Here is a 15178-nt window from a genome sequence, read left to right as displayed (position 1 = left end):
GACGGGCTGTGCCGAAAGGATCATCACCACTGCAGCCCCGGGAAACCGCAAGGGCACCAAGTCGATGCTGGCTCTCATTGCATGGCACATAAGGTTGGAGAGAAACTCCTGTGTCTTCAGAGGGAAACAAGTTGACGAGCGGCACATCGTCGAGGCATGCCGCCGGGACATGGAGCAATGGCGCTTGGCAGGGGCCAAATGCATAGAGCAGTCCTTCAGGGACATGACGTGAAATATCGCCATAGCCACACCCTACTGGGAGCTCAACGTTCCTAGTCACTGGTTGTAATTTTCTCCCATTCACACAATCACTTGATCGGAACCCCTTTGTCGCTCCCTCCTGCTAAATCAATGAAACACCAGCCGCTAAAGCTGGTTTCTTCAAAAAAAAAAATTAGCAACTTTGCTAGAGGTCTCCACACGAGTAGCGACTCAATAAACCCCAAGCAGTTTGATACATGTATGCACTACAAATATAAATATAGACCTACAGTTTAGACCTCCAACGATGAACATTCCATTCAAAACAAAACTTGGATTTTGATTTTGTGCGACTTTCAGGGAAGTAGTGTGCATTTTACGTGCATTCGTTAGAGACTAGATATGAGTGTTTAATTTGTAGCAGATACTAGCATGTGGTAGAGCACGCAGTAGCAAATTGAGGAGATTCACCCTTGCAATTGAAAAAATCGAAAAGTAAAATTCTAAAATAAATCACCAAAGAGAATTAGAAAAAAAATCCGTTCATTAACATGAAAAAAAATACATGTAGAAATTCAGGAATGGTCAAATAAATCTTGCATTCGGAAAAAAATCTAGACTAGGAAACAAATTATTCACGAGTGATGATGATAACGAAAGGGATTTGGAGAATTAATTAGATCTTTTTAGCGAGTATTAAAACACAATCAATCTTGATAGGGCAATACGCTTGAATCCAATGTTCTGTCACTTTCGTCAGCGCACATGCATCTCCGTTATTCGGTTAATGAAAAGGGGTTATGTCCGGTTCAAAAAAAAAGCGCACATGCATTAGGAAGGAAATTTCGATGTACCGGGAAGTATATTTCCTTGCAATCAGAAGAAAACTTCTTCACCATTTATTTTGATTTAGGAACCAAATTGTTCAATCAAAATGCTCTTAATTTCCATGTGTTAGGAAGCATATTCATGCAGTGTGTGGAATTTTTTAGAACAAAAATAAGTTTACATGGATCTGCCGGAATCAGTGTAGGAACGTTAAATGTGGGGATTACCGTCCATCTCGCTGTATTCGCTCCCAGCCGTGCGTTCAGTTCACCACCGCCACATCTCGTTTCCTTTCCTTTCTTCTTCACTACTAGACAATTTGATTCCTCGTTCCCTTGTTGTGTTCCTCCTAATTAAGGACAGCAAGGTTTGTATCTTCTCTCAGTTACGGGAGGTTTTGGATTGTTCAATCTTGTTTGAAGAAGTACTATCTTTGATCAATTGTAGTAGTTCCAGGGGAAGAAAGCAGAGAGGGGAGACAAATGGTGAAGATCTGCTGCATCGGCGCGGGCTACGTGGGTGGCCCGACGATGGCGGTGATCGCGCTCAAGTGCCCGGACGTGGAGGTGGTGGTGGTGGACATCTCCGAGGCGCGCATCGCCGGCTGGAACAGCGACCGCCTCCCCATCTACGAGCCCGGCCTGGACGACGTCGTCAAGCGCTGCCGCGGCCGCAACCTCTTCTTCAGCACCGACGTGGAGCGGTACGTGGGCGAGGCGGACGTCGTCTTCGTCTCCGTCAACACCCCCACCAAGACCCGCGGCCTCGGCGCCGGCAAGGCCGCCGACCTCACCTACTGGGAGAGCGCCGCGCGCATGATCGCCGACGTCTCCCGCTCCGACAAGATCGTGGTCGAGAAGTCCACCGTGCCCGTCAAGACCGCGGAGGCCATCGAGAAGATCCTCGCCCACAACGGCCGCGGCGTCCGCTACCAGATCCTGTCCAACCCGGAGTTCCTCGCCGAGGGCACCGCCGTGCGGGACCTCTTCGCGCCCGACCGCGTCCTCATCGGCGGCCGCGAGACCCCCGAGGGCCAGGCCGCCGTGAAGGTCCTCAAGGGCGTGTACGCGCGCTGGGTCCCCGAGGACCGCATCATCACCACCAACCTCTGGTCGGCCGAGCTGTCCAAGCTCGCCGCCAACGCCTTCCTCGCGCAGCGCATCTCCTCCGTCAACGCCATCTCCGCGCTGTGCGAGGCCACCGGCGCTGACGTCGCCGAGGTGGCCTGCTCCATCGGCAAGGACTCGCGCATCGGCCCGCGCTTCCTCTCCGCCAGCATCGGCTTCGGCGGCTCCTGCTTCCAGAAGGACATCCTCAACCTCGTCTACATCTGCGAGTGCTACGGCCTCCCCGAGGTGGCAGAGTACTGGCGGCAGGTCATCGGCATCAACGACTACCAGAAGAGCCGCTTCGTCAACCGCGTCGTCTCCTCCATGTTCAACACCGTCGCGGGGAAGAAGGTGGCCGTGCTGGGGTTCGCCTTCAAGAAGGACACGGGCGACACGCGCGAGACGCCGGCCATCGACGTGTGCCGGGGCCTGCTCGGGGACAAGGCCGTCGTCAGCATCTACGACCCGCAGGTGACGGAGGAGCAGGTGCGGCGCGACCTCGCCATGAGAAAGTTCGACTGGGACCACCCGCGGCACCTGCAGCCCGTGGGCGAGCCCGGCGATCAGCAGCCGGTCGCCGTCACGACGGACGCGTACGAGGCCGCCCGCGACGCGCACGCCGTCTGCATCCTGACCGAGTGGGAGGACTTCAGGAGCCTCGACTACAGGCGCATGTACGACGTCATGCAGAAGCCGGCTTTCGTCTTCGACGGCCGCAACATCGTCGACCCGGAGAAGCTCCGGGACATCGGATTCATCGTCTACGCCATTGGCAAGCCGCTTGATCAGTGGCTCAAGGACATGCCAGCCGTCGCCTGAAAGCCAATGCACACTCAAAGCCGCGCGTCGGCGAGCGTTCTTCTTGATTAATATAGAGTTTTGTAGTCCTCGTAAGCCACGTCAAAAGGAGTAGAATACTGGTTTTGCTATTGAGTAACTTGAGTTGTTTATATCCGGGAACTAAGCCTAGCTTAGATGGTTAGATTCGTTGCGTGTTTCTAAAAGAAAGTTTTTATATCTAACCCGTTTGTCTTTGTGTTGAAATTCAAATACGAAAGAAATATTACTCGTTCTGTTCTTAAATTTAAGTCTTTGTAGAAAATTCACTATTAACTACATACGAAATAAAATGTTTGAATCTACACTTTAAAATGCATCTACATACATTCGTATGTGGTTCATAATGAAACTCTACAAAGACTTATATATATTTAGAAACGGAGGGAGTATATTAGACCGTGCACATGAGGACCTTTATCTAAATTTTTACTCGAACCCCATAGTGCCCGTGTGGAGGCGGCATGTTTTCATTTTGTTGGGCTTTTCTTGGGTCATGGTTTTTTTTCCACGTGGTTTCTGGACTGCTACCCGTTTTTGCCAATGTGATCACTGTGCCATTGAATTCCTGACGAGCAGTGATAGAAATGTGGTGGGCGGGGAGGCGATGGAGGGAGGCGAGCTGCTGGCAAACAACATGGAGGAGAAGGGGCGAGCTGTTAGCGACGAGGTGAGGAATGGGAGAAGGGAGATGGAGGGGTGGAAAGGATGCCACTAATGGAGCGATGGTCCCTGGGGACGAAACCAACTGCCATCCCCGGCCGCGAGTAAGGTAGGGAGAGCTCGCCCTCTCTTCCCAGCCTGCTCAACACATATATGTTCTTCTCCGCCGATCTTGTTCCGCGCCGCCGCGTATTGATTTGTTTTCCAATCACCTGTACTTGGTAATCCCCACCCCTGATGCTGTCGGGGATGAAACCATTTGGGGCAAAAGAATCACCACATCACCACCGTTGATGAGTTGCCGGAAGTCAAAGACGTGGAGGCCTAGTTGGGGTTGAACTGCCTCTCATCTGACTCACCAACCGACATGAATAGCCGGAGTTGACAATTCCATACCAGAGAATACAACTATTTCGTGTGAAAGGCCGCTGCCAGCTGCCAAAAAGAGATCCTTCCCGAAGCAAGGGGCACTCAGGGGGAGCCAAGGCTTCAGCACTCGGGGGAGGGGGGGGGGAGGGACAAATTTGCAGCTTCTCGAAGTCTTCATCTTCTGCCTTTCCACCTGTCCTCTTCTTCCACCACAACTAGAGAACCAAATCAACTAAATAGGGGAATTCCAGATCTGAGATGGTGGCAAGTAGTGTCTCGGATCCCGCAAGAAAGCCAACTCCGGCTACCAATACTTGAGATCTGAACCAAAAACTACTTTATTTGAGAAGCTATCTAATCCAATATCCATACTATCAAGATCAAACCTCTCTCCCCGACCTCCCCGACCATTGGAGGTGCCGAAAACAGGAGGGAGAGAGGTCGGGAGGGAAGAGAGTAGGGGAGGCTCAGAAGAAGCAGAACTGTAAACGCTCGCCCGGGCCAGTCTCTAGTCTCAAATGATTCTAAAATAGCACTCCCGTTAAATGTCACTCGTTTCCTGCTAGTCAAAATATGAATAGCTTGTAAGTTTTTTTGTATTCCCAAAATTACCCCCGTCAAAACTATCCATTGCCCAGCTGAAAAAAACCACCCCTAGCTCTATCCCAGTCCGACCAGACCAATGTCCTTCTAGTCACCCCCTGCCAACCACAGCGGCGCGCGGAACCTCGTGGCGCTTGCGCTGGCCGGCTTGTGATTTTGTGAATGTAGGCTATAGGTCAAAAAATAATGAAAAAATACAAAAATATTTATTTTTGCGGGAATGCGTCTTATTAATCCATCTAATACAAAAAATGACATATACAGACACTTAACAACTGTTTTTAGAGTAGGAAAACATGTGTTCTTCATCAACATGATGACATGTAACAAAATATATTGTTTGGGAGCAAAAATGTGTCTAGTTGGGGCTTATTCGGCTGGAGTATATGTGGACAGAGGAAAACTTTAAGTCTTTTGTACTACGATATCTACAAAAATAAAGGGCCACCAAGACCTTGCATAGCCATGAGAAGTGAATCTTATGACAATATATAGCTAGAGAATGTGATACATATATGAAACTCAATATTTGCATGAATGATAAGGTATTGATGTGTGGTGTTTGTGTATGATTAGTGGATATGATTGGTGTTATGCTCGAAATGATCACCTGGCTCCAGGGTTGAAGGTATTGAGATTTTGCGTAGTGTTAAAGAGTATAGGGCCCTTCCTCCTAGCTTTTCTACCGCTAAAATGACAATGGATAGGGGAACTATTTGGTTGGATGTAGCACGACTCCCTTAGATAATGGTCTATCCCATCAACTGTTATCCGTGCAGATGTGATGAAGTGTCATGGGTGATGGCTGTGGGATGCTCTCAAACTAGCACCAGCCAACACAGTGCAGCTTTGCCCACATCTAGTGGACGTTTCTGATCAGTTTAAGTTATCCCTCATGTATTTGACGGTAGATGGATTTGGTTTGCACTTACAACACCTTGGTTTAACACTTTAGCAAATAGCAACCACCCCGAACACACTCCACATACTCTCTCTCAGTCGTCGGCGCCCCTGCTCGGGATTTGGGACCTTCACCGAACAACTATAGTGATTCCTACTCAAGTCTCTGCTTCCCGGGCACATATCCGACGATGCCTCCTATAGGAGTTGTGTAGGGCCACCATGAAGCTTTCCGATGTCATTTCTTTTCAGGAAAAGTCAAAATTGAGCATGCACACACCTACACCCTTATTCCAACGTGGCTTCCTATGGATGCCTCCTATCTCTTTCTATTTCTTCTGTAAATTTTTTGTTGGTTTTATGTTCATGATGCCTTGTTGATCCGAAAACATGTTCAATGTTCTTGCTCCACTGGGATTCTATTTTGACTGTCGTTCACATACCAGGTCAATTTTTTCCTTGAAATCGCATAACACTTTTATCTTCCCCATCCCCCCCTCAATCTCTCAATCTGTTTTGCTTGTTACATACTTTGGATTCTCACTCTCCCTTTTCCACACACTGCATGAAGATATGCATTCTAACATATGGAAATTAAATTAAAAGCAATTTGCTTCCTAAATCATAATAAATGGTGAATAATTTTGCTTCCGGTTGCAAGGAAATATGCTTCCTGAATACATTGAAATTTCATTCCTAATGCATGTGCACTCATGGAAGTGACGAAATATTGGATTCAAGCGTATTGCTTTATGAAGTTTGATAATTCTTAGATCAATTTTCTTTTTAGATCTAAAAATGTAATTAATTCTCCAAATCCCTTTCTTTGTCATACCATTCGTGAGTAATTTTTTTGGTAGTCTCAAAAATTCCCTAAGGCAAGAGTTTAATTAATTTTTCCTAAATCCCCACATGGATTTTGTTCAATTTGCTTCATGTTCATGTATGCCAATGAACAAATATGTTTGGTTGATAATTTCAGAGGGAGAGAGAGAGAGAGAGATGTTCATGTTCATCAACAAATTCTTTTGCTAAAATTCTTTGGCGAATTCTTTTAAAAAATTTCTTTTCAATTTTATTAGTTGCAAGGGCAAACCCCCTCAATCTTGTACTACGTGCTCTACTACATGCTAGTACTACAAACACTCATATCTAGTCTCCTCACGCATGCACGTACAATGCAGACTACTTCCTTGAACGTTGCACAAAATCAAATCCAAGTTTTGTTTTGAACGGAATAGTCATTGATTGATGGTCTAGAAAACAGACCTATATTTTTAGTGCATAAATGAGGCAAACTACTTGGGGTTTATTGAGTTGCTACTCATGTGGAGATCAAGTTATCCTGAATGGCCTAGGTCTTTATGAACACTCTCCGTGAGGGAGATGTGGTTATTCATGCGGGGAGCGATGCTGATGCACATGGCGAGAACCTTGGCCACAATCTTCGCACTGGTATTTGCAACCGATGTCAGATAAAGTGGTGTCTTCTGTCTGTCTTTCAGTTTTAGGAAGCAGAAGCCAGATTTAGCCACTAAACTTTCATTTCTACACAACAAGCAAATGTATGTGTTTTTATCTCCATGAAAAAAATGCAAGTATAGTGGAATAGAGAATTCACATTTGTGCACATTTTCGGAACCTTTTATATTCAGAATACAGTTGGTTTTACGTAGGAGCATGTGCTTCTAGGTGCATTTCTTAATCACCATGCTTTTTTTTGTTCTAACACAATAGTTAGTAGCCATATACTTCATCAATATAGCAACTACATTATGGCCTCTATTTTTATTGAAAAATAGGTATTTTCATCAATATAACAACATGTATCAAACTACCTGTGCCTTATTGAGCTGCTAAAAATGCTAGACGAACCTAATGGGCTACGGAAAAACTACGTGCCTCTCCCTCCTCAACTGAATTTCATGGGGTGGGGCCCGGACCTTTTCTTCTTCCAACCAAATCGTGCCAAGTCAGCTCACATGTACGTTACTTTAGGATATGCATGTAGATGTAGCAAAGCTCTTGAGCTACTAGCCTGCTAGCTACTATCAGTGTGGAATAAATGTAAATAAAGAAAAAGCTTCAAGTCCTATGTACTACAGTACCTATGGAAATAAAGGGCCATGAAGACCCCTGCATAGCCATGAGAAGCATAGAAGTGTCAATATATAGAGTGTGAGACATTTTTTTTTGAAAAGGGGGACTCCCCGGCCTCTGCATCAGAATGATGCATACGGCCATCTTATTAACCACCAAAACAGTGTCAACATAGTCCCAAGGTCTCCAAACAAAATGAAAACAAAGAAAGCTCGCACAGAGCCATAAAGGCTAGAAACATCGACTAGCCAAAATAAGATGCCACAACCGGCTGGCTATAAATAGATAGATAAACTAGATGTCTATCCTATTACATGATCGCCATCCAAACCGGTTGAAAATATTCCGAGCTACCATCTCCCAGCGGAAAGATCCAGTAACCAAATGCTCCCTGGCCTCCGTCTGAGTGAGTAGCGACCACGAACGGATCAGAGCCATAGTGCGGAATATAACCTGCAAAAGATGAATACATGATATTCTGTTAAAGACCAAATCATTTCTGCAAGTCCAGATAGTCCACAGCAAAGCGCAAACCCCAACCCGAATGTGTTTCGCTAAGTCAGGCGGAATCCCATTCAGCCATGTCCCAAATAACGCGTTAACAGAATTCGATGGTTTGATATTGAAAGCAATGTGAACCGTCTGCCAAAGGACTTTGGCCAACGGGCAATCAAAAAAGAGGTGTTTTATAGTCTCATCCCGATCACAGAAACTACACCTAGTAGGCCATGTCCAATTACGCTTTTTCAAATTGTCCTTGGTTAAAATAACTTGTTTATGGACAAACCACATAAACACTTTTATTTTCAAAGGTACTTTGACATCCCAAACAAGCTTGGATGTAGGAATGGAGTTCGAATTAATAACATCAATGTACGTTGATTTAACTGTGAATACTCCAGACTTAGTCAATTTCCAGCGTAATTCATCGGGTTGTTGGGAAAGTTGGACCTCCATCAGTCTCCTAACTAGACGGAGCCACTCCTCCCAACAATTGCCCGCCAGCATCCGTCGGAACTGAATATTAAGGGGGATAGATTGAAATACCGAAGCTACGAACACCTCACGTCGTTGAACAATACGATACAAAGACGGATATTGGACGGCCAAGGGTATCTCGCCGAGCCAAGTATCCTCCCAGAAACGCGTACTAGTGCCGTTGGCAATAACAAACTTCGTCCTATTGAACATAGATTGTTTGACTTTAATCAGTCCTTTCCAGAAAGGTGAATCAGTCGTCCTGACTGTAACCTGGGACAAAGTTTTTGTCTGAAGGTACTTGCTGCGTAGGATTTGAGCCCACATGGCATCATTCTCCGAAGAGAGCTTCCACAGCCACTTGCTAAGAAGGCATCTGTTTTTAACTTCGAGGTTCTCTATACCAAGACCCCCTTGGTCTTTCGGTCTACAGATGATATCCCATTTAGCAAGTCGGTATTTTCTTTTAAGCTCATCACTCTGCCAAAAGAACCGCGATCGATAGAAGTCCAGTCTCTTCCGAACACCAATTGGGACCTCAAAGAACGATAGGAGAAACATAGGCATACTCGTGAGCACCGAATTAATCAGGATTAATCGGCCTCCGTATGACATGAGTTTACCCTTCCAGCAACTCAGTTTCTTCTCAAATCGGTCCTCGATGCACTTCCATTCTCGGTTTGTTAACCTACGATGTTGGATTGGAATACCTAGGTAAGAAAAAGGTAATTCTCCCAACTCACACCCGAACAATTGCCTATACGCCTCCTGTTCATCTTTGGCTCTACCAAAACAGAACAGCTCGCTCTTATTAAAGTTAATCTTTAACCTGGTCAATTGTTCAAATAGGCATAGCACCAGCTTCATGTTTCTCGCCTTGGCCAAGTCATGCTCCATAAAGATGATTGTATCATCAGCGTACTGAAGTATGGACACACCTCCATCAACAAGATGAGGTACCAATCCATCTATTTGACCATTTTCCTTAGCCCTTCCTATCAGAATTGCTAACATATCCACCACAATGTTAAACATGATAGGTGACATCGGATCTCCTTGTCGTAGGCCTTTATGTGTCTGGAAATAATGACCTATATCGTCATTCACTTTAATTCCCACACTACCTTTTTGCGTAAATGATTCAACCTGTCTGCGCCAGGCTTCATCAAAACCTTTCATACGCAATGACTGTTGGAGAAATGGCCATTTGATCTTATCGTACGCTTTCTCGAAATCCACTTTAAAATTACTCCATCTAATTTTTTGGAATGGATTTCATGAAGCGTTTCATGCAGGACTACCACCCCTTCAAAGATATTTCTGTCCGGCATGAAAGCAGTTTGGGACTTTTGCACCACAGAGTGTGCAATCTGTGTGAGCCTATTAGTCCCGACTTTGGTGAAGATTTTGAAACTAACATTGAGGAGGCATATCGGTCTGAATTGCTCAATCCTCACAACATCCGTTTTCTTAGGAAGCAATGTGATAGTTCCAAAATTCAAGTGGAATAAGTGAAGCTGTCCCGAGAACAAATCATTGAACATAGGTAGCAAATCCCCCTTAATAATATGCCAGCACTTTTTATAGAACTCGGCCGGGAATCCATCCGGTCCGGGAGCCTTATTGTTTTTCATCTGTGCAATAGCATCAAACACCTCCTTCTCAGAGAACGGTGCAACCAGAATATCATTTTCAGCAGCCGATAACTGAGGCACATCCTCAGTCCTAGACTCGTCGAGGGACACACAATTATCCTCCGGTGGTCCAAATAACTGCTTGTAATACTCGGTAATATATGTTTTTAGGTTATCCTGACCTAAAATCGTGCCCTCATCTTGTTCAAGTTGAAAAATACGTTTCTTTCGGTGCTTGCCATTAGCTATTAGATGAAAGAATTGAGTGTTCGTGTCCCCTTGGACCACTTTGCAGACTTTAGCACGCAAAGCCCACTTCAATTCTTCTTCACGGAGCAATTCTTTCAACCTCGTCTCCGCCTCAGTTTTAACCTGTAGCTCAGCTGGCAACAAGATCGAAGATTCGGCCTTGATATCTAGGGCCTGTATAAGAGAAAGGAGTCTATCCTTTTCAATCTTATAGACACCACTGAGGTGCTTAGCCCAACCCCGTAAAAAGCTTCTCAAGTGCCGAATCTTATGCTGCCAACGCTCGATCGCAGTCTTACCTCCTGCGCCTCTATCCCATTCCCTGGCAATCAGGTCAAAAAACCCCTCTCGTTCGAACCAAGACATCTCGAAAGAGAAGGTGTTTTTGTTACCAACGTGGTTCGGCTCCCCAAAATTCATGAATAAGGGCGTGTGGTCGAATATTCCCCTCGAGAGAGCTTGCACCGTAACCAGAGGGAACTTTTGTTCCCACTCCACGCTTGCGAGAACTCGATCAAGTTTTTCATAAGTTGGGTTTGGCAGAGCATTGGCCCAGGTAAACTTCCTACCAGAAAGCTCTATCTCCCTCAGATCCAAGCTTTCAATGATGGTATTGAACATAAACGACCATCTGCCGTCAAAGTTACCATTATTTTTCTCCTCTCTCTTCCCAATGATATTGAAATCACCTCCAACTAAAAGTGTAAACAGTTCCGATCCACAGATTCGAACAAGGTCCGCCAGAAACTCTGGTTTAAGCTCAGGCTGTGCGGCACCATACACTGCCACCAAAGCCCAGTTGAAACCATCTACTTTAGATCAGACTCGAAATTTCACCGCGAAGTCGCCCATCACTACACTTCGGACTTCAAGCGAATCGCATCTCACACCAAGTAAGATACCACCCGATCTTCCTCGCGGGGGGAGGCAATGCCAATCAAAATCAATACCACCCACAAGAGCAGACAGGAACTGGGGCGTAAAGTTTTTTCTACCAGTCTCCGATAGAGCAATAAAGTCCAGACGCTGCTCTAAAGCTGCCTCAGCAAGAAACCTTTTTTTAGCCAAGTCCTTTAGACCTCTGCTATTCCAAAAGATTTCTTTCATAATTCATCATGAAATTTTTTAGTAGTACGAATTCTAGCACTCCTACGGACTACGGAATCGGGATAGATCTTCCGTTTCCACTTGCGTTTTGGTTTACTAGGTTCTGACGCCCGGTCCTCATAACCGGGTTCAACTGTAATACCAGCATCATTCTATATGGGCATATCATTGTCCTCAGACTCATGAATGGGGGGTGCTAGATCCGCACACAGATTATGGAGCACTCGAACCCCTAACGCATCAATCTCTACATCATTCATCGGTTTAACCGTTGCGAGATTCCGAATAGTCTCTAAAACACGCTCCGCCTCCAAATCTAATAGATCATTGACCGAATTGGTAATCTCACTATTAGTAGCTCCTAGTGACACTCCTAATTGGTTTGCATTATTTATAATCTCTTTATTAGAAAAATGCAATAAAGAATTAATAGAGTGTGAGACATAATATCAAACTCAATATTTGAGTGAATAACAAGGCGCTAGTGCGTCGTGTGTACGATTAATGGACATGATATTATCCTCCAAATAGTCATATGGCTCTGGGATTGGGAGTGATCGGGATTCTGCATAGTAATGCAGAGTGTAAGGATCTCCCTTCTAGCTACGTTACTGCAGGAATGCCAATGGATAGAGGAGCTGATCGTCCTACCGTCGGGGTTAGCAGCCCAACAGTGGCACGACGATCTCGGATCAGGGTCCGACCCAACAAGGTACCTCGCCGTGGGTGTACTCTGTATTTTACAGCTCGCCGCAGGCACGATGGACCGGCATGGGTGGTGGCTGCTGGATGCTGTTGAAGTTGGCACCTTCTTGAATGGTGGCACGAGCAGATATCTGTTATGCTCTTGCCCTAGAAGAAGGGCGGTCTATGTAGTGTGGTTTTGGGGTCCGGTTAATGCCATTTGGGTTGACATGTCCCAAGCGCGAACCAACTTGTGGTTGAGATGGTTAGGTGGATAGTGGTATCTCCAACCCATCAGGGTTCAAATTCTGGTGCTCGCATTATTTCTGGATTTATTTCAGGATTTCTGGTGATGCGTTTTTAGTGGGAGGAGACGTTTCCGTCGACGACGAGGCGCCTACGGTGACTTCGTAAATCTCAAAATGATACGCCGGCTCAGTCTCTCGGAGGTGCTCATAAGGGTAGGGCGTGCGTGTGTGCGTTCATAGGAATGAGTGTATGCGCGTGTATATGAACGCTTGTGTCTATACTAATGCTAAAAAAAACATGTCCCCAGCGAAGCAAATTACCAAACGAGAAAGGAAAGACGAGTACAACTGGACATTTACAACAGAAAATACTACTGTGGCATAACATTGTGTTCTTGAGAATATGTGCCGGTCAATATTTTGCCTCCAATCCCCAACACACACAATAGTCCCTGCAAATATTTAATTTAAATACATATAGACAATTATTTTAGGTTCTTCAGTTGACAGTCCTACTGCCATTCTAGAAGTTGGCACAACAATTTCAGTTAAGTTGGACCTGCTCCGACGTAACAAGTGCAGAAAGGGTGGCATGGCAATATGGCCATCCTGTCGTCAGGGCAACTCCAACGCTAGACATCAAATGGACATCCGTTTTATCCGAATTTCACTCGTATCGGGTGACGATGGGCAGTGGCGGTGCCAGGATTTTAATCATGTGGAGTCAACTCAATGTTGTGTAGTCAACATATATGTATTTTTACGAATTTTTTATTATGTTTTGCATGGTTTGTGCTTATATATGATGCTTTTCCACAAACCTGTGTAGTCAATCGGCTACACAGACAACATGTGGCTTCGCCACTGGCGATGAGTGCCAAAACAGACATGTGCGTCCGGCTTCGTTTGAGGTGCCCAACGCGGCGACCAACCCCAAAATGTCCGTTGCGCCCGCGCTCGCCGTGGCTTCTTGTCGCCGCGCCCGCGCCCGTCGTGGCCGCTCGTGCTCGCTGGCCGGGGCTGCCCGCCCGCGCCCTGCTCCGGTCCTGCCGCTGCGCCCGTGCGGCTGCAGTCACGCAGCAGCCGTCGCCGTGCAACAGCCGCGCCCTGCCGCCCATATCCTCGCCGCACGCAGCCGTGCCCCGCCGCCCGTCGCCACGCCTCACCGCACGCAGCCACGCCTCGCTCCGCGCCTTGTCGTTGTCAGCGTTCTAGGACCCGGGGTACCCAGACCCGTCTGCCTACGGCCCAGCGCGTGGCTCCACCGATGGCCCGGCGCAGCCCAGCACCAAGACTTCGCTAGCAAGACCCTCGCGAGGGCCCCCACCTCATGAAGCGAACAACATCAAGGCCTTCCGAGGAGCGGCCTCCCGTGGAACGGACATCTCTAGGCTCGCACCTGCCTCGCAAGGCGCGTTGTGACGCGAGCCATGACGACCGGAGCCAGGAGGACGCCAGCGGGCGCAGGCAGGGACAATTTCCTCTTTGTTGCTAGAAGGACAAGGCCGACGCGCGGGGTCCTAAGGAATCCCCAAAGCTTACCTCTTTGGTGCAACAAGACCAAGACCACTGGCTCGGCAGGATGGAGGTCATCACCGAGCCCACCAGCGCGTCACGACCAGAAGGTTTGCAGGCGAAGACAACCTTTAGTCAGGATAGGGTGTACTCCTGTCCCCCTTTGAATTTGTCCGCTGTGGTATCCCTTCCCACCTAAACCATGAGGGAAGAGGACTGGGGCCAGTATAAATATAGGCTAGACTCCACCAAAGAGGAGGATCGAATCCATTGACCCTCGAGAGCCCTCGCGAGGCAGCTCACTCATCATCCTCATCCTCCTCGTGAGGCAATCCACCACAAAGCAGGAGTAGGCTTTTACACCGCAAGGTGGCCCGAACCTGGGTAAACCACCATGTCCCATCCTTCTTCCATCTCGCCCGAGCACGTCGGAGCATCGTCATGAGATAGTGAGCGGCAAGCAATAGCGTAGCAAAGTTCTTCGTGCACACTCCAGAGTTCGAGCCTTTCTTTGGGTCTGTGGAGCCCCGATTCTGACAGCCTTACGTCGCCGCGCCCCGCCACCCGCCCACACTGCTCGCCTGCGCCACGCCCGACACCTGCGGCTTGAAAGGCGATGCGGGGCCACGGCCCCCACTCGGTGGCTACCACGGGATCGATCTCGCGAGGCGGCGAATAGGAGGAGGTACAAGCGACTTGATGACGGGCTAGCCTCGCCGGCAGCGGCATCCATGGTCGGCATGGTGGTGGGAGAGAAATAAAGAAAAGTAGGAGAGAGAGGGATGTGAGGGCTGGTGGAGGTGGGTGGGTGGCTGACAGCTAGGTCAGGCCCGGACAAGAGCACATGCGGAGGACGCTTTCCTATGTCCGTTCGACCGCAAAGTGGGATCAATTTTGCGCCTGAGATGGGGTGAGTCGGACCAGAAACGAACACTTTTTGTAGATGGAGTTGCGCATTGGGCCGGGTCGTGTGTCCGTTTGAACCCAAACGGACATGGGCGTAAAGGAGGGGTCTAGCGTTGGAGTTGGCCCCAGTTCGAGTTTGGTGGCCATCGCACCCAGCGCCACTGGGGAGATCCAGTGGGCCTCGTGCCCTGTTCCGGTGGTGGTCGGCACCTTGCTACGATTGTGAATGTTGGGCAGTGTGAAGAGC

The 15178-nt window shown here is 47.6% G+C and overlaps 1 protein-coding gene across 1 annotated transcript; it reads left to right on the top strand.

Annotated features, from left to right (window-relative positions):
* Positions 1–1480: 1480 nt before the first annotated feature.
* LOC125553531 (UDP-glucose 6-dehydrogenase 2) lies at positions 1481–3081 on the top strand. The gene has a single exon (XM_048717301.1). The coding sequence runs from the start codon at positions 1512–1514 to the stop codon at positions 2955–2957; it is 1446 nt and encodes a 481-aa protein (XP_048573258.1). The 5' UTR covers positions 1481–1511; the 3' UTR covers positions 2958–3081.
* Positions 3082–15178: the final 12097 nt, after the last annotated feature.

Source organism: Triticum urartu, chromosome 4 (genome assembly GCF_003073215.2).
Source record: "Triticum urartu cultivar G1812 chromosome 4, Tu2.1, whole genome shotgun sequence".
NCBI classification, from domain to species: domain Eukaryota; kingdom Viridiplantae; phylum Streptophyta; class Magnoliopsida; order Poales; family Poaceae; genus Triticum; species Triticum urartu.
The sequence above is the reverse complement of the archived record's forward strand: the minus strand, read 5'-3'. Positions and strand labels throughout refer to the sequence as shown.

Excerpts from the sequence above, each read along its gene's own strand:
- LOC125553531 (XM_048717301.1), top strand. The coding sequence starts at position 1,512 with ATGGTGAAGATCTGCTGCATCGGCGCGGGCTACGTGGGTGGCCCGACG.